The 24742-nt window shown below is 37.5% G+C and overlaps 3 protein-coding genes across 5 annotated transcripts; 1 reads left to right on the top strand and 2 right to left on the bottom strand.

The window, feature by feature from the left end:
* On the bottom strand, nucleotides 1-4362 carry LOC113741738 (GDSL esterase/lipase 5). 2 transcript variants are annotated; one of them, XM_027269346.2, is made up of 5 exons: nucleotides 3913-4362; nucleotides 3652-3773; nucleotides 1309-1542; nucleotides 936-1197; nucleotides 1-628 (listed from the first exon to the last, which is right to left on the bottom strand). In XM_027269346.2, the coding sequence occupies exons 1-5, from the start codon at nucleotides 4226-4228 to the stop codon at nucleotides 372-374; spliced, it is 1191 nt and encodes a 396-aa protein (XP_027125147.1). In that variant the 5' UTR covers nucleotides 4229-4362; the 3' UTR covers nucleotides 1-371. The 2 variants fall into 2 exon arrangements, with proteins under 2 accessions (XP_027125147.1, XP_027125148.1); XM_027269347.2 differs by having other exon boundaries at nucleotides 936-1194; nucleotides 3913-4359.
* Nucleotides 4363-7399: 3037 nt separating this feature from the next.
* Nucleotides 7400-16420, top strand: LOC113742541 (1-phosphatidylinositol-3-phosphate 5-kinase FAB1B). Its single transcript, XM_072046773.1, has 12 exons — nucleotides 7400-7406; nucleotides 7507-7948; nucleotides 8361-9110; nucleotides 9472-9625; nucleotides 9766-10110; nucleotides 10435-11316; nucleotides 11433-11764; nucleotides 12115-12238; nucleotides 12320-12490; nucleotides 12981-14555; nucleotides 15060-15326; nucleotides 15748-16420. The coding sequence occupies exons 1-12, from the start codon at nucleotides 7400-7402 to the stop codon at nucleotides 16069-16071; spliced, it is 5373 nt and encodes a 1790-aa protein (XP_071902874.1). The 3' UTR covers nucleotides 16072-16420.
* Nucleotides 16421-17496: 1076 nt separating this feature from the next.
* Nucleotides 17497-18749, bottom strand: LOC113742542 (uncharacterized). 2 transcript variants are annotated; one of them, XM_027270386.2, is made up of 3 exons: nucleotides 18311-18749; nucleotides 18080-18207; nucleotides 17497-17901 (listed from the first exon to the last, which is right to left on the bottom strand). In XM_027270386.2, the coding sequence occupies exons 1-3, from the start codon at nucleotides 18482-18484 to the stop codon at nucleotides 17835-17837; spliced, it is 369 nt and encodes a 122-aa protein (XP_027126187.1). In that variant the 5' UTR covers nucleotides 18485-18749; the 3' UTR covers nucleotides 17497-17834. The 2 variants fall into 2 exon arrangements, with proteins under 2 accessions (XP_027126187.1, XP_027126188.1); XM_027270387.2 differs by having other exon boundaries at nucleotides 18073-18207; nucleotides 18311-18748.
* Between the last annotated feature and the right edge of the window lie 5993 nt (nucleotides 18750-24742).

The raw sequence follows: 24742 nt of genomic DNA, 5'->3' as shown, positions 1-24742 counted from the left end.
TATTTAAAAATATATATATACTTCAAAATTTTTTAAAAAAATTTCTATAGTAAATTACAGTAAAGTTTTAAACAAACACCCAAAAAACTCACTTGCCAAACAGGGCATTTGTTCACGAGTAGCATTAGTTACGAGAAGACCAATACACATAAGGATTGGATTTTTTTTTTTTTTGGGGGTTTAAAACATTAATAAAGATATTGCATACCATTCCGGAGTCAACTCAGACGTCTTCAATAATGTCTTTTGAAATTAACTTGATCTGCAAGGTTCAAATTTCTGCAAGGTTCATTATACTGGTCAACAGCGTTATTTGTAATTTTTGTCTTCTTCTGTGGCGTCTTGGCAAATTTATTAGTGTTTCTAATCAGTCAAAGAATTCCTTGAGCTTGGAGTAAATCCTTGAGCTTGAGACTGTAAGGCCGCCCCCTTCTCCTGGATCCATTCCACATTTCTGATGCCATCTGCCTGTAGACCCTCTCAGTGAGATGATAAGAATCCCAAAACACGTATTTCTTCGGATTCTCACACAGCTCGAAATCCTTCACCATGGCCCTCTTCCCTCCACAGCTGTATATTCCTTTATATCGTCCTGCTCCGCAACATGCTGCTCTCCCTTCCTCGAATCCTATCCATTCCATTGACAAAGCTTAATTACTTTTTGTCATTAATCTACTCTACTACTACTACAACATTGAAATTAGTTCATTCCCAAAGTGTAGAGTACTAATCAATGTCAATTTGATTAATATCACGAAACACTTGCATAATAACATAAGACACTTAATTAATTGGTTTACTTTACACATATCTCAAATAAGCATGCATGCATGCATGGACACATCTTGATTGTGTCAACATATATATATATATATATATATATATATATATATATATATATATATATATATTATATAGGGGAAGAGAGCGGATACCAAATCTGGAGGGGTGATCCATTCTGTGCCTTAGAGCACCATTGAAGTCGCAAATTGAATATCTGAACCCCTGCAGTTGATCCTCCATTTTTGACAAGAAGTTGTAGAGTGCCCGATTATGTAAATTTGCTAACTTTGAAGCTTCTTCGAAGCAGCCACCTCCTTTTGTTTGGGATTGTAGGATTCTAAGCCCCGGTAGACAACCCAAGCTCCCTAAATTGAGGAAACCAAATTTTCTTCCGCCTCTATCGTATATTGCCTGCTAAATTAAAGGACAATCAGTCACTACCCACATTAATTACATTTATACACAGAAACCCAAGCTATAATGAAAAGCAACGTATCCTTTAATGATTGGATGGGATCAACTTACTTTGACCACTGATGTCAAGTTACCGATCACCATCCGTGCGTATTTTGAAGGAGAACCGGAGTTGGCCAGCATGGTAGAATTGGTAAGGAAAGGGCTTGTGTAGTCATTCGTCCCAACGCTAAACAAATACACAGCTCTTGATAGTATCGTGTTGGATTCCACGTCCCCTAACTCGTGTCTTAACCATGCTTTCACCTTGGTGTAGTATCGTAACTGCGTCCTGAGGCCAATCACCTGAAATATGAACGTCTTACAAAAAGGAAGTTAGGAGGGAGAAGATAAAAACTAAAAAGACCAATCCAACCATAATTATTTTCTTGACTGCATGTCTAATATTGGTCAGACCAAGAAATCCAACTCCCACAAAAGAAACCCAACACGTGCATGGATGAAGAGAGTACAAAAAGGACCAACTCCATCGGTGGAAACCAAAATTTGGACTACTAATTAACATCACTTCAATTTCTGCTCTGTGGACAACAGCGAAAGCTAAAAATCAATGAAAGAAGAAGAGCCGTGTAAAACTCTGCTGCACTGCACAAGGGGGTTGATTGATTTTGTCCCAATTAACGTAATTCTTAATTATAACTTTTGGTATTAATTCACATGACTCTAATGCAATTGTGATTTAATTATATGAATTCATGTTTACATCAGTTTATACAACTTAACGGAGCAAACTCATCAATGGGGCACGGGAAAAGAGACCGGTTGAAATTAACGTAACAATGAGACAAGCGCAGCGTTTGAATGGAAGAGGTGCTTTCCTGGAAAAAGCCGAACCTGGAATGGTTACTCTTCAGAAACTCCGTGGACCACCTCCATGTGGTCTGGAGAGAGAGAGAGGACATTTTTCCTCGGATGTCCAAGACGCTGCTCTGTTTTGTATGTTGGGCCTGGCCTGATCTTGGCAACAATCCCGTCCGAAATTTGCTATCAAGGGCCCCGCTTCAGACGTAGGCAGTCCAACAACACACACACACAAGGGAAAAAGTGAAAATGCACAAATGGAACTGAACCTAACCTACTCATCAAGCTTGCCACCTGAATTACGGTATTTGATGATGATGTCCCCACCTATACATGCCCTTATATGCCAATTACATATTGTTGCAAGAAAAACATATATTTTTTCTTGTTACGTCAGTTTACACTACTCTTATTTGTTTTTTGACAAATAAAATATCTATTGTCCCTCCCATTCTCTGATTCTGAACATGATGATGCAAAATCATTTTCATCAGTCATTTCTTCTGCAAGCTATATAATCAATCATTACTATTTTTAGTTTTTCTGATATGCGCAGCAACGCTCGTCTCGGTTTTTGTTAATTGATACGGCGAACTGATATCCACACTCACCATTTGGCCTCTGACACTTCAATTCACTCTCAGCTTCCAAAGAGTGCAAATATCACTAATTGGAGAGGGCAAATATCACTTCCATTGACAGATGATGGATGGAACCAACAAATACGGAGTCCAATTGCCCTTCATAAATAAGTACTCCATAAACAGGAAATTAAATAAAACGAGGAAAGAAATCCTTGCCTATGACCAGTGCTGAAGTGGAGTAAATAATTCGGTGGCTACACAGCAGAGAAATGGATATGGGTGAAAGGGGCCCACGGCCATAGATGCGTCCAGTTCTGATCTTTTCCTTTCTTCTTTTTTTTTTTCGCTTCTTCTATACTGCAGATAGGATCCGGGCCCTCTCCGGTCCTAGTTTTATTCCTCGTAAACCAGTACTCCTATAATTTTAATGTAAACTTTAATTTATAATTAAGTTGGTGCAAAAAGGCTCGATTATTACACTAAAGATGTACCAAAGTTATATCAATTCCCTTAACAGAATTGAACTGGACGGAGTCCAATTAGAGATCCCTGCACGAAGGTTCTAATATTTACCTCCCCGCTTTTGCAAGCTTGCTTAGTTTTACTTTTGCCTATCTGCCGGTAACTTAGTGCAGCAAATGAATCAATCCCAACTTTCGTATTGTTACCATAAGCTACCACTATCGGAAGACTACTAGCTTCGAGTCTAATCGAATAGCAGCAGTGACAATAAGGTGACGGCTAGCAAGTTCGTCTTTTTCATATGTTTCCACCAGAAAAGACACACAGACAGAGTGATAAACAGATTGATGAATAAGGCAAACATACAGCTTCAATTGTAAATTTAGTAGTTAGCGCAAAAAATTGTGATAGCCGTCGCTGTTAGAAACCTAACACCAATAAATAAAGAGTATGGTGGCATTTTGGCAGCAGTATGTATATGTATATGTATGAAGATGAAAGTGAAAAGACATTTGTTTGCATGAAAGGTGTGAATTGAATACATTACCGCTCCCCGAAAGGTCTCATCCAAAGCGCCCGCTCCAGCCGATGCGAAGTTTACTCCATTCCGGTATTCTTGGTTTCCCGGCTGCAGAAACGGCGGAATCAGTGGCAGTTTCGCATATTCGGCTAGGACCAAGAAAAGAAAAAAAAACATTTAGTAAGATGCGACAACAGTAAGTAAAACTACCCAATAAGAGACTCGTTGCATGAGATATAGAATTGATCAGTCTTGACTCAGGAGTATTAGAAAAATCTGATATCTTACCAATAAAATCTGATATTAAACGGCCGTTGGAAAATCTTCCGGTTGGGAAGCTGAAGTAGGATTCCCCGTACGGCCAAAAATTTGCCTGGTCAAGTGTAGTGGTGTTAATGTAGTTGTTGTTGCCTGCATCAAAGTAAGAGTCGCCAAAGAAGAAGAGAGCAGTGGCAGCTGTTCCGCCAGGTCCACCACCACCGAGCTTCTTTTGGGGCTTCCCGCGGTATTCACTGCCCGCTGCAGCTGCAATACCATCTAACACCAGCAGCACCGCAACCGGAATTTGCAGGAGGAAGAAACAGCCCAGTCTATGTGTAGCCATGGCTGCAAGGGTGCAGATGTCTTAATTTACCACCAACTTGAAATTGGTTGCATTTTTCACTAAAAAAGTGCACGTTTAGTCTTTGATCAGTAGCACTAGTATGTCAGTAAAGAGCAGCAGCACAAAAAATTTGTCACCGCAGTCTTATACTGAGGGATTCATTTTCATTCTTCACATGCCACGGTGTTAAATAGTAGCAACAAGTCACGCAGCGCAAGTTCAGGTGTGGGCCATTTTTACTATTATTATTATTATTTTGCCACTGTGGGTAGAGAAAGAAAAAAAGCATGCATGGTCATGTGCTTTCAAATTCAAGTGCGAGTAGTGTGAGAGTTGTGTTGGCAAGTCATTTATAAATTTTTTTTATCAGTAATTCATGGTCCAAGAGCATGTTATGTCATGGTCTTGACTCTTGAGTGATGATCAGAATCAAAATCATCTAAATTGTTCTTTACCAAAGAAATAAAAAGGGCAAATAAGCACGGCTAGCATTTTTTGTTGTAGCTTATCTATGTATTTTGGTTATGAATAAAGAGACATGCTAAATTCATTTTCCCATCTCCTCGATCGATCACTTCTATGCTTTCATAACTTATATTATTAGTACCAATGCTCGTACAATGTGTAGATTTAGCTCCTTCCACGAAGAAAATGTCAGCGAGTTTGAAAATCACAATGCAATGGAAATTGTTAGCGAGTAATTGACACAATTCAAAACGCGATGGAAATAAGAATGTGTTGTGAATTTGAAAATCACCAAACACAAAATACTAACGCTTGAGATTTTAAATAATTGTCTGTGCTGGATGTCTATTTTATAAGGTGAAAATATTTCAAAATTTAGAAATAAGTATAGAAAAATGGCAAATCTTATATACACTGACAGTATATACACTATCACCCTTATCAGTGTATGGATAACTATCTCTCGATCACAGGTTTAGGTTCAGTCTCAATGGAAAAAATGAGTCTGAAAATTAACTCATCTTTTATATTACTATTGTTCATAATTAGCATTAGCAATAATCGAAAAGTAAAACCGGATGAGTAATTGCATTAGCAATAATAGAAAGGTAAAACCGGGGGACTTAAGTTCGGTAAATTAAACAAGCTGCCGAGAATAGTCCTCTACAGTAAAAAAAAAAACAGAAAGCCTTGTTCATTAGGGATGCTAGAAAGTCAGAATTTGTAAACGTCGGGGTTGGAGAAAATCTGACTGGTAAGATGAAATATCCATAAATTAAGTGGAGATGTCTCTGATTACCCATTTAGTTCAAAGGCTTGCAAGTCATGTTTACCCAAAAGCCGACAAAATTTGAAAAGTCAAAGCTATGCCAGTGGAATTTTGGTATAATTTTGCAATGTTGCATATTGCGGGTTAAATGTATTAGTACACATTTGACTCCTTTTGGCACTTTGTTGCGGTTCGCATGTGACGAGATTCATTTCATTTCTTTCTCAGCGTTTTTAGTATGCCTCAAATTGTCTTGGCCATTATGATTATTTTCTTGACTGATTCTTCTTCTTTGGGGGTACCTTTTAGGTTACAGAAGATCACGAAGACCAATGTAATATTTTGTTATTATGAGATCTGAAGTCAAATATGTTACATCAAATCCTTCGAAAAAAAATGTTATATCAAAATCCAAAAATAAAGCCCTCCATCTTTGTCTCTGTGTTGGTGATGAGGGCTTTTGGAGTTCTTACTTTTTTGCCCTTTTCACACAACATATTTTTTTACTATTTGGTCTCGTTTGCTCTGCTCTGGATTGGAGTCTGTAGATTTTTCCTGATTGTATTCCTAAGTATTGTAACTCTTATGATAAGCCCTTAACAAAAGAAGAATGAAACGGCTAGTACTAATTAATAATTATGGCTGATTAGAGCACTAAAGAAAGTTTGGCAAGCCAAACTCGGCCAACAATACAACATAACATTTGCACAACACATAATTACGGTTGTATTGTGTTGATTTTAGTCATTGAATACCATTCCACTTGACGAATTGATATCAAATATCGTCTTGCAATGTACTAGTACTGTTTTTCTGTTTCTTTCTATTTTTATTTGTAAAATGCAATGCTTTGTTAAATTGCAAATAAGGATAATAATAGAAAGAAATGTGCAATTCTATTTTTTTTATAAAAAAAATCTAGAAGAGTTTAATTTCGATTACTACCACGAGTCAAGTCAGAACATACTTTCAAAAACCATACATACGTAGCTTCATTCTCAGAGATTGAGTCTTAAAAGTTTGGGGGAAAAAAAAAAAAGAGATGTGCAATTCTGTGATTTGTTCGACTCTAGTTACGTTGGCACTGGACCCGAGACCATGGTAATTACATTTTGGGCCAGGCGAGACATGGGTTACGAGGGCTGCCTATTGATGGATCAAGCTTCATAAAAAAAAAAAAAATTTGACTGACCGCCTCTTATGAATGCAACATCCCAATCGTCTCTTGATCTGCTAAATCCCATTCTACATAAATTTAAGCGCATACATATTGGTCCAGGACAAAAAAAAAAACCAAAGCATATACATTGAATATTTATAGTTCCAAAATTTTCTAAATAAATTTCAAGCTGATACCAAAAAAATTTTCATTTTAGTTATATTACAATGACGAAACAATATATGAAAATTCTCAATGAGAATAAAAGAAAAAGCATTTAGAAAAAGAGCTAGCCCCTCCTGTAGTGGGGCCAATCCACCGGAGCCACGTGTCAGTTTGGTCATGATGACCTGGCAGTTCGGACAGAGAGTTCGAGCAGAGGGACAACAGTTTGAGCATGGCCATCGCTTCCTTAGCTGGATGGGCCTGGTGGACCGCGGCTCTCGAACCTTTCGAAACTAGCAGACGGAGCCCTAGAAAGACTCCCTCTCTATTAGGACTCGTACTCCTATAAGGAAACTACTAGCAGGAACTCTATAAATACAACAAAATTGGTCAAGACAAGGTACGCCGTCTACAGTATTTACGCTGTTGCTCTACACTTAAACTCTTATTGACTTGACCGTCGGAACTACACCGGGGAACAAGCTCCGCCGTTAGTTTCTCTTGCAGGTCAACTCGCTCACCTCGCTAGTACTAGTTCACTCACCCGCAGCTCGCTCAGCTCTCTGCTTACCAGTTCGGATCGTGCTCTCGCATCACCTCCCAAAAGTCAAACATGGCAAGTTAAGTAGTACCATGTAATAGTATTCCAGGTGGCATTGGCTTGAAAGGCTCTCTGATAAAACATTTGTGGTTCTTCCCGCTCCCCCTTCCTTCCTCCAGGACGAAGGCACCATTGCCGACATTGTGGCCGGGTATTCTGTGCCAAGTGTACATCTAATTGGATTCCTGCATCATCTCTTGGACCAAGGACTCCCAGTGAAGAGTCAGAAACGATCAGGGTATGTAATTTCTGTTTCAAGCAATGGCAGCAAGGCATAGCTGCTGGTGTTGATAATGGGATTCAGTTTCCCAGTCTGGATCTCAGTACTTCGCCATCGACAACCAGTTTCATTAGCAGCAAATCTAGTGGAACCATTAACAGTAGTAGCATTACTCTTGCATCAATGCCACACTCTGATGGGGTTAGCCCTCATCAGTCTGCAGCGATGGAAACTGCCTTAGAAAGGCAACCTGTCGGAGAATCAAGAACATGCAATGGTCATGATTCGGAGACAGCTCATAGAGATCAGTCTTCTAATCAATTCGGGTATAGCATTATCAGGTTGATTTCTTTTACATAATTTTGGTTGCTTGTTCAGAGTCATATTTTTTGTTCTGAAGTTGCCAAGTAAGTGAATGAGTGTGGTATATTCTTTGAACCGCGGCATAATCAAGTATCCTGGTACCTGAAATCATTGCAGGCAATTTCCTTGATATGCTTGATTTTTGACATCAGGTGCATTTTTCAGTGAGGACACTTTCCTTAAATTAAGTGAAAGGCATTCTAGTACAGATGCCATGTCATTTAAGTTCACCATGAGCTTGTGCCAACTCAATGGCCTGGTTTATGGCTGCTCCATGGATATTGCACATGGCTGACTTGATAACTTTTTTCTTTTGCACCTTTTCAATTCAGTGAGTTGATATTATAATGTTGCAGCTACTTAATTGTTGCTTATGTTTTCTGAGTCCAGGAATAGTGATGATGAAGATGAATTTGGAGTTTACCGGTTAGATTCTAAAACGAGGCATTTTCCTCATCTTAATGGTTACTATGGTCACATGCAGTTTGATGAGATTGACAATGAATATGGATCACGTAAAGTGCATCCTGATGCTGAGGCTGTTGATTCAAAAAGCATTAGTAGGTTGACATTACAAAATAGTTTAGATTTTCATTCCCAGGCTTCTGAAGAAGTCCAACAGATTACCCAAAAAGAAGGTGGACATGACGGTGGTGATGAATGTGAAGCGCCTTCATCTTTAATTGCAGCAGAAGATGTTGATGCTGAACCGGTGGACTTTGAGAACAATGGAGTTCTATGGCTTCCACCTGAACCTGAAGATGAAGAAGATGACCGTGAAGTGCTTCTGTTTGATGATGACGATGACGGGGATGCTGCTGGAGAGTGGGGCTATCTACGTGCTTCAGGCAGTTTTGGAAGTGGGGAATTCCGAAGTAGGGAAAAGTCAAATGAGGAGCACAAGAGGGCCATGAAGAATGTAGTTGATGGACATTTTAGGGCTTTAGTTGCTCAGCTTTTGCAGGTTGAGAATCTCTTTGTAGGTGATGAAGACGACAAAGAGAGTTGGTTAGAAATAATTACATCTCTGTCCTGGGAGGCTGCTTCAATGTTAAAGCCTGATATGAGTAAGGGTGGGGGAATGGACCCAGGAGGATACGTGAAAGTAAAATGTATAGCTTCTGGGCGTCGTAGTGAGAGGTAAGGTCTTTGAACTTCCAAGTAATTATTTCCGCATTGTGCTATTCAGCTTAGGCACTTGGAAAGTTTTGATGGAGTTGGTGTGCAGCCTAAGTTTTGTTATCTTACATTACTTTTCAGAAGCGTTTGTTAGAGCTCTGTTAAGATACTTGATTAAGTTACATGTGAATGGTATAGACTACTAAATTGTACTTAAAACAACCTCAGTCTTGGTGCCTGTCACTGGTGCTTTTATCATTTAGTTAAGTATAATTTAAACTGATCTTTGAGCTTCTGCCTCTCTCTGAGTTGTTTATCAGATTAAGAAAGTGCTCATGCTATCATTTTAAATTCCTCATTTGTTTGAAGACTTTCTTTTCAGTATGGTGGTGAAAGGAGTTGTTTGTAAGAAGAATGTTGCTCACAGAAGGATGACATCAAAGATAGAGAAACCTCGCATACTAATCCTCGGAGGAGCTCTTGAATACCAGAGGGTTTCTAATCTCTTGTCAAGTTTTGATACGCTGTTGCAGCAGGTTAGTTCTATAACCACCATTCTCGTGTTGCAAGTCAGAGACGGACTGTCTATTACATTGTTAGCATAATGTGATCTTTTCTCCATGAGTATTCTTAAATCCTGGAGGTATCATTCTTAAGGAATTGTACCCTTTTCCAGGAAATGGATCATCTGAAGATGGCTGTAGCAAAAATTGATTCCCACAATCCTGATGTTCTCCTGGTGGAGAAATCTGTTTCTCGTTATGCACAAGAGTATCTTCTTGCAAAGGACATATCACTTGTTTTAAATGTCAAAAGACCACTTCTAGAGCGCATAGCTCGCTGCACAGGTTGTCAGATTGTACCTTCAATCGACCATCTCTCATCTCAAAATTTGGGATACTGTGACATGTTCCATGTTAAGAGGTTTCTAGAAGAGCATGGCACAGCTGGACAGAGTGGAAAAAAGCTGGTGAAAACATTGATGTATTTTGAAGGATGTCCAAAGCCACTTGGTTGCACTGTAAGTAATTACACTAATTTAAGATTGGTGCATGTCTAGATGGATGGGTTTGTGAAGGTCTTTCACTTAATTTTAGATAGATTCTGATAAAAGTCTCGGATACTGATTTTCTTCCTTGACATTGATGACTTGAAAATTTGTCAGATTCCATGTGGCTATAAATTAATATTATCCTCCTACTTCAGCCTGCAGAATTTCAATTTCGGGTCTCCAGTTTCTTTGAAGTGTTCAAGTTTGAATTGATATTATACTTATTGGACTTCTTTGAAATTAGTTGATATGTTGCCATGGATGTAAATACTTGCTTGATTTTGTCTCTTTCAGGTACTACTTCGAGGTGCCAATGGCGATGAATTGAAAAAGGTAAAACATGTTGTGCAGTATGGAGTTTTCGCAGCTTATCACCTGGCCTTGGAAACATCTTTTCTTGCTGATGAAGGAGCCTCTCTGCCAGAGCTACCATTGCATTCTCCAATTACTGTGGCACTTCCAGATAAACCATCTACTATTGAGAGATCCATCTCAACAATACCTGGTTTTACTGCCCCAAGTAATGAACATACTATTGGACATCATTCTGAAGTTGAACCGCAAAGGTCAATTAGCCTGCCCATTCCAGAACAGTTCAAGGCCACAAGTTTGTTTGGTCATGAGATGAATTCTCCGAATTGCTCTAGCTCAAATGCTGCTGTTGTGTCTCATTCCATAAAGCAGACTGTCACATCTGCTGGGCAGATTCTTTCAAAAACTTCATCATGTGAGCCCTCTCCTTGTCTTTCTTTGGAGGACAAGATTACGGGGAATTTGACTGAGTCTACTGGTGTAAAAGCATCTATGGCCAATGACATTCAGCATGCTTCAGGAGATCCTATCATTCCTAATGGTTTTATGCCTTCAATACCACCGGTTATAGGCGTTGTGGCCGATGATGTGCTGAATGATTGTGATGGACTTGATAGAACTCAAAATAATCTAGATCTGTCTTCATCGCAGCTAAATATAAAGCAAGTTCTTGAGGAACCAGTTTCTTCAAAGGAAGAGTTTCCTCCTTCCCCTTCTGACCACCAAAGCATTTTGGTTACCTTATCATCTAGATGTGTCTGGAAAGGGACTGTTTGTGAAAGGTCCCATCTCTTTCGGATCAAGTACTATGGAAACTTTGACAAACCATTGGGACGATTTTTACGAGATCATTTATTTGATCATGTACTAATATCTATCTTAAGCCTTGCTAAAAACCAATGCATGCTGGTGTTTTAATTTTCTGATTGGAATGCCTTGGATATTTTACTGTGACTAAGGCTCTTTTCTTTTCTTTTTAGAGTTACAGATGCCGCTCATGTGAGATGCCTTCAGAAGCGCATGTTCAGTGTTATACCCATCGACAAGGCACCCTTACAATTGCTGTGAAGAAGCTGCCAGAGTTTCTTTTACCAGGTGAAAAGGAAGGAAAGATTTGGATGTGGCACAGGTGCCTTAAGTGTCCACGAACCAATGGTTTCCCTCCTGCAACTCGAAGAGTAGTGATGTCTGATGCTGCTTGGGGATTGTCTTTTGGAAAGTTTCTTGAGCTCAGTTTTTCAAACCATGCAGCTGCTAGCAGGGTAGCAAGCTGTGGCCACTCTTTACACAGAGACTGTTTGCGATTTTATGGGTAAAAAATTCATTCCTTTTATTGTCCTTGGTTTCCAGGAGCTATAATGTTTTTTTGACTCTTCCTGCAAAGCTTAATATTCAAGTATGGTGGGCCATAAAATTTTATCTATTATATATTCCTGATGAAGTTGAAATAAAATTTAGGCAGTGCATGTACTTGGTTCTATGAGCACCTATCTCATTAGTAAAAATCTAGGCTATTCATTTGTTTGAAAATTTTTGGACAACTTGTGTCTTTTCATGCAATGTTCCTGAAATACCTGCTAGATGAACTTTTTATGTGTGATGGGTAGAGTATTTGTCTTCTGCTTTCCTTTGAATTCCTTGATGATGGTCATGGCTTTGCAGATTTGGGCAAATGGTTGCTTGTTTCCGTTATGCATCAATTGATGTTCACTCAGTCTATCTTCCTCCTCCAAAACTTGATTTCAACTTCGAGAATCAAGAATGGGTACAACAAGAACTGAATGAGGTACAAAAGCATGCTTTTGGGTATTTTAGTATCCCAAATTGATCTATCTTCACTCGCTGTAATTGAACAAATTTTGGTCAGGTGGTTGGCCGGGCTGAGCTTTTGTTTTCTGAGGTACTAAATGCTCTCCGTCTTTTGGTGGAGAAAAATTTTGGTCCAGGCTTGCCAAGCAGTGGCAAAAAAGCACCAGAATCAAGGCATCAAATGGCAGATTTAGAAGCAATGTTGCAGAAGGAAAAGGTGGAATTTGAGGTAAGCACTCATTTTTCATTCTTATATTTAGCCTTTTCTTTTCTTTCTTGCTGAAGTATGTTTGCTTCTCGAAGAAGCAAAGACTTTTTCTGCACTCATGGATTCAGTCAGCAATGATGACTCATGGTTAGATGTATCCATCTTGTGTTCTGCTTCTTATTTTCTCTTTGCAATGTTGATTGGGATATAAATTTCCTCTTATTGGCTAGTCTATTTTGACTTTGTTGTTCATTTACTTCAGTTTGGTTAAAAAAAAATGTTAAATTTTATACGTGGGGCATAATATCAACTATGTGAAAAGGATAATCTTCTTCATTAGATTTGAAGAAGTTTTGTCATCTGATGCATTAAATTGTATTTTTTTCACAAATTGATAGAGCTTAGAGCCTTGTTGTTTGAACATTACTGAATACTGTCACTTTGACTATGTTCTTCACTTTAGAACATCTATTTAATATTTGCTTCTATAACAGACTTTATGTCTTTTCAGGATGCCCTTAATAAAATTCTGAATAAGGAGGCTAGGAAGGGCCAACCCGCGGTTGATATTCTTGAAATCAATCGATTGCGTAGACAACTACTCTTTCAATCTTATATGTGGGACCACAGGCTGATATATGTAGCCAGTTCAGATAACATTTGTCAGCGTGAGATGGCAGTTGCCAATTCAGCTCCTGATGTGAGACCCAATGAGGAGATATGTGATTTAAATGTTTCTGTTAGACCAGGCCAGGGTTTCGACAGTTCTAATTTGGCTTCTCCTGATGTAAATCTAGATGAAAGTCATCATCATGGGGTTAGCGGTGGTGAGTATCCTCCTGAATTTATTTGTGATCATGGAGTTGGTGGCTTGAAAAATCCCGCTGTACTTGGTCATCAGGAAACTGACGGTTCAAATCCTAATAGTGTAAAAGGAAATCTGTCATTTCCTTCTAGCGTGACAGACATTCATGATGAATCTGTTTCTTTAGAGTCTAATGTAAGTGTTCATGGCGTCCTTTCTGATGGGCAGTTTCCAGTTATGGTGAGTCTGTCAGAGACACTTGATGCTGCTTGGACTGGTGAAACTAATCCTGGTCTGGGGTTATCAATGGATGATATGCATAAAGTTTCTGATACAGCTTCATTGGATTCATCGACTACTGGAGGAGCTGCAGAAATGTTGGACACAGAGGGCCATGGTGAGGAACTGACTGGCGCTAAAATTGTGCCATCTCCTTTTTTGTCCTCCAGAGTTTCTGATAATGTGGAAGATACTGTCAGCTGGCTAGGTCTTCCCTTCATAAGCTTCTATCGCTCATTGAATAAAAACTTTTTAGGTAATAATCAGAAATTGGACACGCTGTCTGAGTATAATCCTGTCTATATCTCCTCATTCAGACAGTTGGAACTTCAAGGTGGGGCCAGGTTGCTCTTACCTGTTGGGTTTAATGACACAGTGGTTCCAGTTTATGATGATGAGCCTACGAGTGTTATAGCTTATGTCCTGGCTTCCCCCGATTATTTGGTCCAACTGTCTGATGATCTTGAGAGACTGAAGGACATGGCAGACTTAACATCATCTCTGTCCTTTGACTCGGGGAGTTTTCAATCTTTTCACTCGATGGACGAAATAGCCTTGGAACCTTATAGAAGTCTTGGTTCTGCAGATGAAAGTATCTTATCCATGTCCAGTACTCGTAGCTCCTCGGTGTTGGATCCTTTTTCTTACACAAAAGCTATGCACGCCAGAGTGTCTTTGACAGATGATGGACCCCTTGGGAAGGTGAAATATACTGTGACCTGTTACTACGCTAAGCGTTTTGAAGCTTTGAGGAGGATTTGTTGCCCATCTGAGATTGACTTCATAAGATCTCTTAGCCGCTGTAAGAAATGGGGAGCCCAGGGTGGCAAGAGTAATGTCTTTTTTGCCAAAACCTTGGATGATAGGTTTATTATTAAACAAGTCACTAAGACTGAGCTGGAATCTTTCATAAAGTTTGCTCCTGGATATTTCAAGTATCTTTCTGAATCTATTGGTTCAGGAAGCCCTACATGTCTGGCAAAGATACTTGGGATTTATCAGGTACTTCTAGGGACTGAATTTGAGTTGGTAGAAGTAGGAGTTTAATAAATTACGAATGAAAGTAAATTTGGAATTTAAAGGCTTATTTTTTAAACTCTTACAGTGATCGTAGTAATAGTATGGTTTGCAGAAAGCAACCTTCACATAGGTAGGCATCAGAACGCTTGCAAGATGCTAGTTTTACTTACGTCTGTCCATTTTATGAAATAAAACCCTCATCTGGTGTGTGTTAAGGATAGGTTTTACTACTAGGCCAATATCCTTGGAATTCTAGTTTGATGTCTAGTGCTTTCTTAAACTAGGCCAAGATCCATGGATTGTACTTTGACTTCTATCACTTTCTTATACTCTGCTAGAAAATAAATGTTGTATTTGGATATCACTTGTAGGTTCTTGTCCTTTCCCCTCATTTTTGGTTCGGTGAAGCATTTTTCTGAACCCCCAATAATTGTTATTTTTGCCTTCTTGGAACTTATTATATTGTCATTTCCTTGATTGCTGAAGGTTACGTCGAAGCATGTTAAGGGGGGAAAGGAATTAAAGATGGATGTTCTTGTTATGGAGAACCTTCTTTTTGGGAGAAACTTGACACGGCTTTATGATCTAAAAGGATCTTCCAGATCTCGATATAATCCGGATTCCAGTGGAAGTAACAAGGTTTTGCTGGATCAGAACTTGATTGAAGCAATGCCAACTTCTCCTATATTTGTTGGAAACAAGGCAAAGAGGTTGCTTGAAAGAGCAGTTTGGAATGATACTGCATTCCTTGCAGTAAGTTTCCAACTTTCTCTAACGGCTTAGTCAGTAAACGTGTAACATGTCAGACATATGACATATGGTAGCATATAAATTGTCTCTTGAAGAGAATCTCCGAACTTGGCTTTTTTGACCACTTTAGGTGCGCTAATATATACTCCATCTTTTGTTTTTGTGTGAACTGTTGATGATTAACTATCTCTGATCAGCTAGGTTGCCCTATGTACAATAATTTGAGCTTAGCTCATGAAAATTTGGTTTATCTTCCCATGAAAACTTTTTTTTTGGTGGGGGGGGGGGGGTGGGTGGCGCTGTATGAGTGAGTGTTGTGTTTGTGTCAATTTTCACATGGCGTGTCCTTCGCGTTGCATTTCCTGGGTCTTTTTTCCCTGATAGATGCATGTTATCACTACTGACGATCTGATTACTTTTGCAGTCAATTGATGTAATGGACTATTCATTGTTGGTTGGTGTTGATCAAGAGAAGCATGAACTTGTTCTTGGGATTATCGACTTCATGCGGCAGTATACATGGGACAAGCACTTGGAAACATGGGTGAAGGCGTCTGGAATCCTTGGGGGTCCAAAAAACACACCACCAACAGTAATCTCACCTAAGCAATACAAAAAGAGGTTTAGAAAAGCAATGACAACCTATTTTCTGATGGTTCCAGATCAATGGTCTCCGCCTACTATAGTTCCCAGCAAGTCTCAGAATGATTTATCTGAGAACTTGCAGGGTGGAGGTGCTGCTCAGTGATCAAGTAAATTGGCCAATCTGTACATGTGAAGATATATTTTTGGGAGCATGCTCCTGCATTATTCTTCTAGTTCATAAATGGTGCTTTTGCCATTTCGAATTCTTTTGGAGGGAACTTCCAAATACCTTCTTTAACAGCAGAATTCATGATTGTTTATCAATGGCTGAAGAACTTGGCTTTATTACCTGGGAAATGCTCAGCAGTATAAAAAGTAGAGTGACCTTTTCTTGAAATGATTTTGTAAAATGGTTTTTGGTACTTTTTTTTTTCTTTCATTTTGTATTTAGAATTTAAGATGTAAATCCATTTTGATCATGCAATTGCAATTTTGTGTAACATATTAACTCATCGCGGTTTCTTATTTTTCCCTTGTGCGTGCTTGAAGTTTATCACAATGCGTTGGCTTCCTGGATGAAGGACGAAAAATGATGGCTAATCACAGAATACATGTCCATATCCCTTGAAGAAGACTCGTAGGTGATGTGTCCTCTCCTCTGGGTTTGATGTTCTTGTCTGATAATAGTACTTGTTTTGAGAATTCTGCAGTACCTGAATGGGTCAAATATTCAGATTTCTTGGTTGTTTTAGATTGGAGATGAGGTGGTCTGAAATCTGAATGATTTTGTGCTGCTCCATTTAGAGATGTTGCACTAATCTGTTCCAGCATTTAGCATTCTCGAAATTAGTTTTGATTTTCATTGAGATAGGGCTCTTAGTGGTGAGCATATTAACAGTTAGAACTCATTAATAGGTGCAGTTTTCCTCCATATTCGAGTGCTATTCTCAGTCTCTCTGTTTTATATTTGTCTTTCTAGTGACATGTTGAAAGAAGCTAGTTGTGGATATCAGAGAGTTCTACAACAGCACGGTCATTACGAGTTGCCGTGGTCATTCTTCCTGTCTCGAAAAAGGCTTTTCCTTTCCTAAACAAATAATGATGGATTCCGTTTGGATGGAGCAGTATTAATTTTTTAAAAAAAAAAAAAAAAAGAGAAAACCTCAAGAGTCTTTTTTGAACAGGTTTTTCAATCAAAGAAATTTTTTTGTTGTTGTTTTAAATCTCGAATGAATATATGGTACTACCAGAGAAAGTGCCATGATTATTATTTTCAAATAAGTTTTTCCATCTCTTCTTATGCATATCTCTTGATTAGCAGTAAGTAGTAACCAACTTCTGGGTGCCAACTGGTGGTCTGTTATCTCGGTGTCTTGTTTAATCTTTTTCCCTCGATTGAATGCTACCTGTGAATAATCAATACTCAGCTGGCGATATAGGTGAGAATGACGATGGAAACAAAGCACGATCAGGGATAAAAACTGGCCTAGATGACCCTTTCTGATGTGCAGAGAGTGACAAAGGAAATCCTTATCAGTATGGCGTGTAGGTATGGCGTTTTGGGATCGAGGATGCAGGGGAAGGGACATAAAATAAATAGATATTGTAAATACCAACGAGGAGGGTCGAATTATTAGGTTATACCAGCTGCTAATACCATGGTGGCCGTGATATTGAAAGGCCAACATTCTATCTTTACAACAAAACAGACCATCCAGAATTTGTTGATCTTTGCTCGGTCAGTTTCATCGTACATAACCCAAGGATCAATTGGGTGCAAGACTGTATATACAAGTATTATGTTTTATGCAGAAACTGAGGATTGAGCAGAAGAATGAGATGAAGGAAGCAGCCATCGATTATTACAGTCCGGATTGATGCTGTTGCCTCGCCGCGGCACCGTGTCCTGTCTCAGCCTTTGCCTAATTACGTCTTGTCACTGTCCACCACTTGAAGCAAACTTCTTTCCAGTAGGTCAATGATCTCTGCTTCTCTGCAAGCCAAACATTATTAAAAAAAAAAGAAGCAATCTTTAGTCACCACTCACACTACTCACAACCTAGCAAGAGGTGATGAGTCACTTTTTAAAACTAGTAGCAAGATGTACGTTAACCCCGGGAGAAAGGGTTGTTTTTTGTAGGAGAATCTGTGGTCTATTTCTTACCGTGTACCTTTGATTAATAGCAGTGAATCTTGAAGAAAGATGGTGTAGACGAGGACCTTCATCGATTCCTTCACATGTTATCTCCCCATTTTCTTCTCTGTAACAGACGATTCCATTGGATGGATCCTCAAAAACCTGAAACAGTCAAATCTATTAGCGTACAAAACCAAGTAGTCCTTGTCTTACCATACATACTTTTAAATTGTCAATCAGCCGGAGAGGAAATGAAGATGATTACCTTGTTTCTTGTAGGTGATCTGATCGGAAAGGGAGTTGTGCTAATACTACTTCCAGTGCTGTTGACTGATATGTGATTCTCTGCACTCATCATCACTATGCTCGCGGGCTTTCTGGAAGCAGGATCTTGGATGATGATGGGAGCAGAAACAGAAATCGAGTATCTCACAGCCATTAATTGATTCTCTAGCTATAAGCTATGTGGTGGAGTGGAGTACCAGAAAGAACTTTTACTAGCATATACTAATGCTACTATGTGATGAACAAAACAAGGAGATGCTGAATTGATGATCGCTTGCACTTTTCCTTTTGCTAGCTAATTATGGAATTTCCATTAACTACAAGGTTTATTATAGGCCATACAGAACAATATCCGACGTGTATATACTTGCACTGTTTGATTGCTTACAATAATGTTCCTCTTTTTATTTTCCGGGTCATCATTAGGCCATGTAAGGAAAGAGCTCGTAGGGGGGGTGATGTATCGTATTATAGTAAGATAAATTAGGCCATTTAGCTGCTAATGTCTAATCAGTTGATCTCAGCATTAGTGGATTACTTTAGGTAAAACCTGCGTGTTGGTGGGCTCCATTTTAGCTTATCTTCAAACTGTTGATGCTGCTGCTGTCATCCAGTCAGTTGACGCCAACATGATGATTTTCAATTTCATTTGAGCCCCCATTCGTATTTTCTAAGGGTGGTAAGCATGCCGGTAATCAAGAATTAGTCCAACAATAGTTGTATAATATGATATGTCAGAGCCAAAAAAAAAAAAAGAATTTCCATTCAGGGGATGGATGCCATACCCTGTTTTGTCTTGTATTTCCATTCAGGGGTCGATTTTGGCTTATAAACATTGGAGAAAAACCTCATATATATATATATATATATATATGTGTGTGTGTGTGTGTGTCTGTGTGTGATATAACTCTTGAAAAAATAAACTTTTTTAGAGAAAAAAATATATATAACTCTCCAATTAGATATCAACCAGGCTAAGGCTCTAAGCTAAGCGCTGAGCAGGAGACATGCACACTGTTCAGATGGCATGATGAATGAAGTCGACGTTTCGGGTTCAGGTACTCGTGACTGGTGATAAGAGGAAGACTCGGACGTGACAGTTTGTTCCCCAATTTCTTTTTGTTCCTTCGGCAAAAGAACTGGGAAAAAATATACTACTATAACATAGTAATTAATATCTTGACACGAACACAAAACAATTAGCTGAAGCATCTAATTTTGGATTTGTTGGATGTGGGCCTGAAATGACCTGGTTTCTTGTTTTAAAGAAATTCGTGGTGCCATCAAAATCAAGCGACGACTTTCCTGAGGCCAACATGCCGTAGTATTCAAGGACTGCTGCTTGATTGTTACCTTCTCCAGGAGGAATTTGGACTCTCGGGAGGAGTATTATAATACTACGATCACTGGTTGAAACAAGAAACAGGCGAGGAATGAGATTTGAGAAGCGAAAAAAAAAAAAAAGAGAAAGGGATTAGAACTCAAAAAAATCTTGAATTCCATTCATCCTAGCTTGATTGCTTGCTTCCTTTGACATAAATTGTTATATATGGGCAGTTGGCAGGAGGGATCAGCAGGTTCAACAACTGAGATGATCCGGTCCGAAGATCACAAAGCTGATCCAATTCGTGGTACGAGTTGCTCGAATCAAACATTCTATGCTCAAAACAAACCAACATTATTATTATTGTTAGTCGCGTCGCGCATTAGGGGACGCCTACTGCACTGTTGCCTGAATGTGGTGGCAACATCCAACATAGCAAGCAATCAAGCAATATGTATAGTAAATACCAGTAGTTCTATATTGGTCCCAAACTCCGGCGAGCAACAATAAGACAGGTGCTTCTGTTGATTGTGCGGAGCATATTCAGTGATTAAAGCGCGTGTTGCAAAATTGAGGAAGGAATATTAGTGTGCTACTTCAACTGTTTCACAAATAATTATGCGGCTGTGGTTTCCTGTTTTCCGATCACAAGTTGTAGACTTATTGAGCAATTAGGCCCGAATGCTGACTAATTCTATGTTTAATGCTCTATTGCATCAATCCCACAAAAAAAAAAATGCATTATTGCAAGTGCAGGTCTGCACGCTACACTAGTGAACCCAACGCCACGCGCACGCCTTGTATCCTTATCTATATCTATATAAATTTGAGAAGGGATTTTTAGCAACAAGCCTTCACAACCCTTCCCACTCTCAACTCTATTTTCCTAGCATTTTATATTTAATTTATTTCGTAAAAAATATCATGGGCACATCACATCCCCACGTTTAACTCCAACTAACACTCCCACGTTCTCTCAACCAAAAATTTAACTTCCACTTACATTACTCTAACACTCCTACGTTCCCTCACACAAAAATGTAACTTCCACTTACATTAAAACTCTTTCCACTACTAATGGTTGTGGTACCACTACTCCAACTGCCACGGAGATATAATGTACTTGGTACTTATCCCCTACTTCAACGGCACATGATCTTTTCCAACTCCCACGGAGCAACAATATACTTGGTATTACTTTTGGGAATTACTCTTACAATTTCACTCCACATCCCCCTTTCCACTATAATTAAAACCCTTCCAATCAACTTCCTTCTTGACCCTCTCAAATTAACTTCACAATGGAACATGGCCATTTACAAGCATGTCAGCAACGCATAAATTTCAAACTCGCAATATTGCAAAGGAGGAAACATCTGCTAACAAAACGAAAAGGACGCCGCAACGGTCCCACACAAGAATTGGAACAGTTCCAACAACTTTGCGTCAGCGAAAGAGAAATCTCACATCAACTACGATGGATAAAATCTCGACTAAACCGACTCAAACGCCGCGCCAAACAAATTAGAAGTTTCGGTACTATTTATTCTTTTAATCTTGATATTTTCATTGTATTTTCAATTATTAATAATATTCTCAATATTATAATATTATTGTTGTTTCTATACTAATCCTTGCTGGCTCAATCAACAAAGTATGGTACTATGGCTTTTATGTGAGTTTAGGCATTTAGACATATAGTTCTCATTGTATTAGTAATTAATCAGATTAGTACCGGAACATGGTCATAGCTTTGATTAGGGAAAACGTTATTGATTATTCTTTCAGAACCTTCAAAAACGTTACTGATTAGGGAAAACCTTCAAAATCCATAATTGATTATTCTTTCAAATTCAACATTGTGCAGAAACCCATACTAATATTTATAAAAGGTGTTTCCATTGTTGAGAATGGAACTTTTACTATGTCCTTTCATATATGCCCTTAAATATCGTCATTTGCTGTTCATAAAACTTCTTACTTTACTCGATGTGAGCTTTTCGCAAGCAAGGATAATTTTGTGTTGAATTACAAGAGGCGCGGTGGGGTAGATTGCGTCGAACATGGCACGGGAGTGCTCCTGTTCTTCTGTGCAAATTCCTACGTAAATTGTAAATCGTTTGGGTTTACGTAAATTGTAAATCGTTTGGGTTTATTGCAAAATGCTTAATCCTTCGTGACTGATCGGGGGGAACACTTAGTTGTTGGGTTTAGGAACGTTCTAAGCCAGTTATGGTATGACATGACTAATTCGGGTTCTCTAGGCTTTCCTAATCCATTTCATGGACCAGGTAATTCTTAAATATGATACTTGATAACAAGAGGGCTTAAGAAATAGGAATAGGACGACTCTTGATCAGAAGGTTGGTAATCTGATTTGTGTTTGTTGAGTTATTGTGCAGCCGAGTGAAAACTGGAGTAGGATTGAGCCAGTAAAGTATACTTGAGCCAATTGGCAGATTAAGAGAACTACCAATTGGCATTACCCCGTTTGTGCCTGGAGCAAGAAAGGACGCTTCACCATGTAATAAAGAGTCAATATTACTTGAAAACTTAAAAGCTGGGAATTCGGTTGACAGTCATGCAACTATGTCCAAGTTTCATTAGTAATCTACAATGTACAGTTCAGGGCTATAGGTAAATGAGCATATTACAATCATCAAGAACCAATAGCTTCCCATACAACCGATTTTTGGACGAAGAGCATCTGCCCATCCGAAGCATCTTTTAGAAATCTTACTTATGGTAGGAATGAGGTGCTAAAAAAATGTAAAATTCATGTCACATCTGCACGGGCACAATCCAGAATGACATGGTTTCCATTGTTTATAAGAATCAAGTTAGAAGTTTCGCCACTATTTATTCTTTAAACAGTGGTATTTTCATTATATTTAGAATTATTAATAATATTTCTAATATTATAATATTATTATTGTTTTCATTGTTTATAAGAACCAAGTCGGTATTATCTATTCTTTACATATTGCCATTTTCATTATAATTGCAATTATTAATAATATTCCCAATATTATAATATTATTGTTGTTTCCATTGTTTATAAGAATCAAGTTAGAAGTTACGGTACTTATTCTTTAAATATTGGTGTTTCCATTGTTATTTCAATTATTAATAATATTCTCAATATTATATTATTATTGTTGTTTTGATTGTTTATAAGAATCAAGTTAGAAATTTCGGTATTATGTATTCTTTATAATTTGGCATTTTTATTGTACTTCTAAGTATTAATACAATTCCGAATATTATAATATTATTGTTGTTTTCATTGTTAATAAGAATGTGGAAAGAGTACCAATTGCTTATAAGCACTTTAATAAATCCTACCGAAAGCTCCCCAATTGCTTTGTTAATATGTTACATGTTACGAAATAGTACTAAAACCTATTATTGCATATGCAGTAGTCAATCATAATGAATAGAATCACTACAATGTTATCTAATATCAAAGGTTCACATAAATATATTGTCATTTTTACTACCAAAATTGACAATTTGTTTGGTTTTATAATTAACATAATAAAAAATATATTTTACTATTCTAAATGTTAAATTACATACGGGTCCGTTTGGATTAGCTGTTTTTGGGGTTGTTTTTCAAAAACAACACTATAGCATTTCGTTTTTGAAATACAAGTATGTTTGGATTAGTTGTTTTTTAAAAACTATATGAAAAACTTTTACAGTAGAAATTTTTTGGATTATTTTTAGAGGTATTTTTAAAACATATTTTTGAGTATTTTTATAATTTATAATTTTTATATTTTTATATTTACATACATTTATGCATTTATAATACATTTATAAATAACTATATTTATATAAAAATATATAAATGTATTATAAATGTATTATATTATATACAATACATAATATAAATATATTTATAAATGTATAAATGTATATTATTATAAATGTATAAATTAAAAATGAATATTATATAAATGTATAAATTGTAAATTATCAATTACATATTTTAATATAAATATACATTTATGCATTTATAATACAATTATCAATATTTATAAATAAATATATTTATATATTTATATAAAAATATTTAAATGTATTATATTATATACAATACCTACACAGTTGGTAAGTTTTACAAATACCAAAATATTAAATTATTAATAATATTTCATACCCTTACGAATATGTATTTGAAAATTTTGCAGGTTTGAGAATGATAAATGTGCTCAGAAATTAGTGACGTGGTTGCGGTCATGCAATTTTACAATGTCCCAAGCATTGTTGATATCAAATGCTAAGAGAATATGGATATCCGAATATGCAGTTATACCTACGGTACAATTGCTCTCAATTAATTAAGTAATGAACAAGTATCTACATGTAGTTTCGAATTAATAATTGTAATCTATAATTGTTTGGATGGTTTTAGGTTAAATATTTCGGATACTTGCTTACATTCAAAGTATCAACCTAGACAATATGTTCCATGAGTTATGCAAAAATTGTGGCCAACCATGTCAATCTCATTTTGAAAAAATGGTGTGTATCAATTGTAATGACGTAGTCGACACTATTGTCAGGTAATTATTTTCATATATTTTGAACTTTAATATAATTTGTTGCATCATACATCACAATTTCTTCTTAACAGATACAATGTTAACATAGAAGTTAGAGATTCCAGTGGTACCTTATACCTCGCTCTTCAAGACAGGCATGCACGATTCATGTTTCGTTGTGATGATTCTTATCTTAGAGATTTAAAAACAAAGGTATGCATTATTTATATGTATATTTTTTTACACAATATTATTTACAAACTGTTTAAAACAAAAGTTAATTTTGAACTATGTATGCTTTTAATTGTCGGAAAAATGGAGGTGCATTGTTCGACCAACACATTAATTCATGCAAAAATCGTGCATTCTCATTTATAGTGCGAACTCCACAAAAACCAATAGAATTAATTAAACCCCCAATACTGACGTTCGTACTCAGAGTTGATTGGTGTGAAGAATGTTCACACCTTCGTAGAAGATTATCAAATCAAAGGCAAAATGTCTGTAAGTATTTCATTCGCTTATCGAATTAAATATT

This window comes from Coffea arabica, chromosome 4e (assembly GCF_036785885.1).
Source record: "Coffea arabica cultivar ET-39 chromosome 4e, Coffea Arabica ET-39 HiFi, whole genome shotgun sequence".
NCBI lineage: Eukaryota > Viridiplantae > Streptophyta > Magnoliopsida > Gentianales > Rubiaceae > Coffea > Coffea arabica.
Note: the sequence above shows the minus strand (reverse complement) of the source record. Positions and strands in the feature narration are given on the sequence as shown.

Coding starts and splice junctions, on each gene's coding strand:
- LOC113741738 (XM_027269346.2), bottom strand. CDS start 4,228: ATGGCTACACATAGACTGGGCTGTTTCTTCCTCCTGCAAATTCCGGTT. Junction 3,774..3,912: donor TTTAATATCAGATTTTATTG/GTAAGATATCAG, acceptor TCTTGGTCCTAG/CCGAATATGCGAAACTGCCA. Junction 629..935: donor GGATCACCCCTCCAGATTTG/GTATCCGCTCTC, acceptor TGGAATGGATAG/GATTCGAGGAAGGGAGAGCA.
- LOC113742541 (XM_072046773.1), top strand. Junction 12,239..12,319: donor TACAACAAGAACTGAATGAG/GTACAAAAGCAT, acceptor AATTTTGGTCAG/GTGGTTGGCCGGGCTGAGCT. Junction 14,556..15,059: donor AGATACTTGGGATTTATCAG/GTACTTCTAGGG, acceptor TGATTGCTGAAG/GTTACGTCGAAGCATGTTAA.
- LOC113742542 (XM_027270386.2), bottom strand. CDS start 18,484: ATGGCTGTGAGATACTCGATTTCTGTTTCTGCTCCCATCATCATCCAA. Junction 18,208..18,310: donor GATCACCTACAAGAAACAAG/GTAATCATCTTC, acceptor TGACTGTTTCAG/GTTTTTGAGGATCCATCCAA. Junction 17,902..18,079: donor TTCACTGCTATTAATCAAAG/GTACACGGTAAG, acceptor TTTGGCTTGCAG/AGAAGCAGAGATCATTGACC.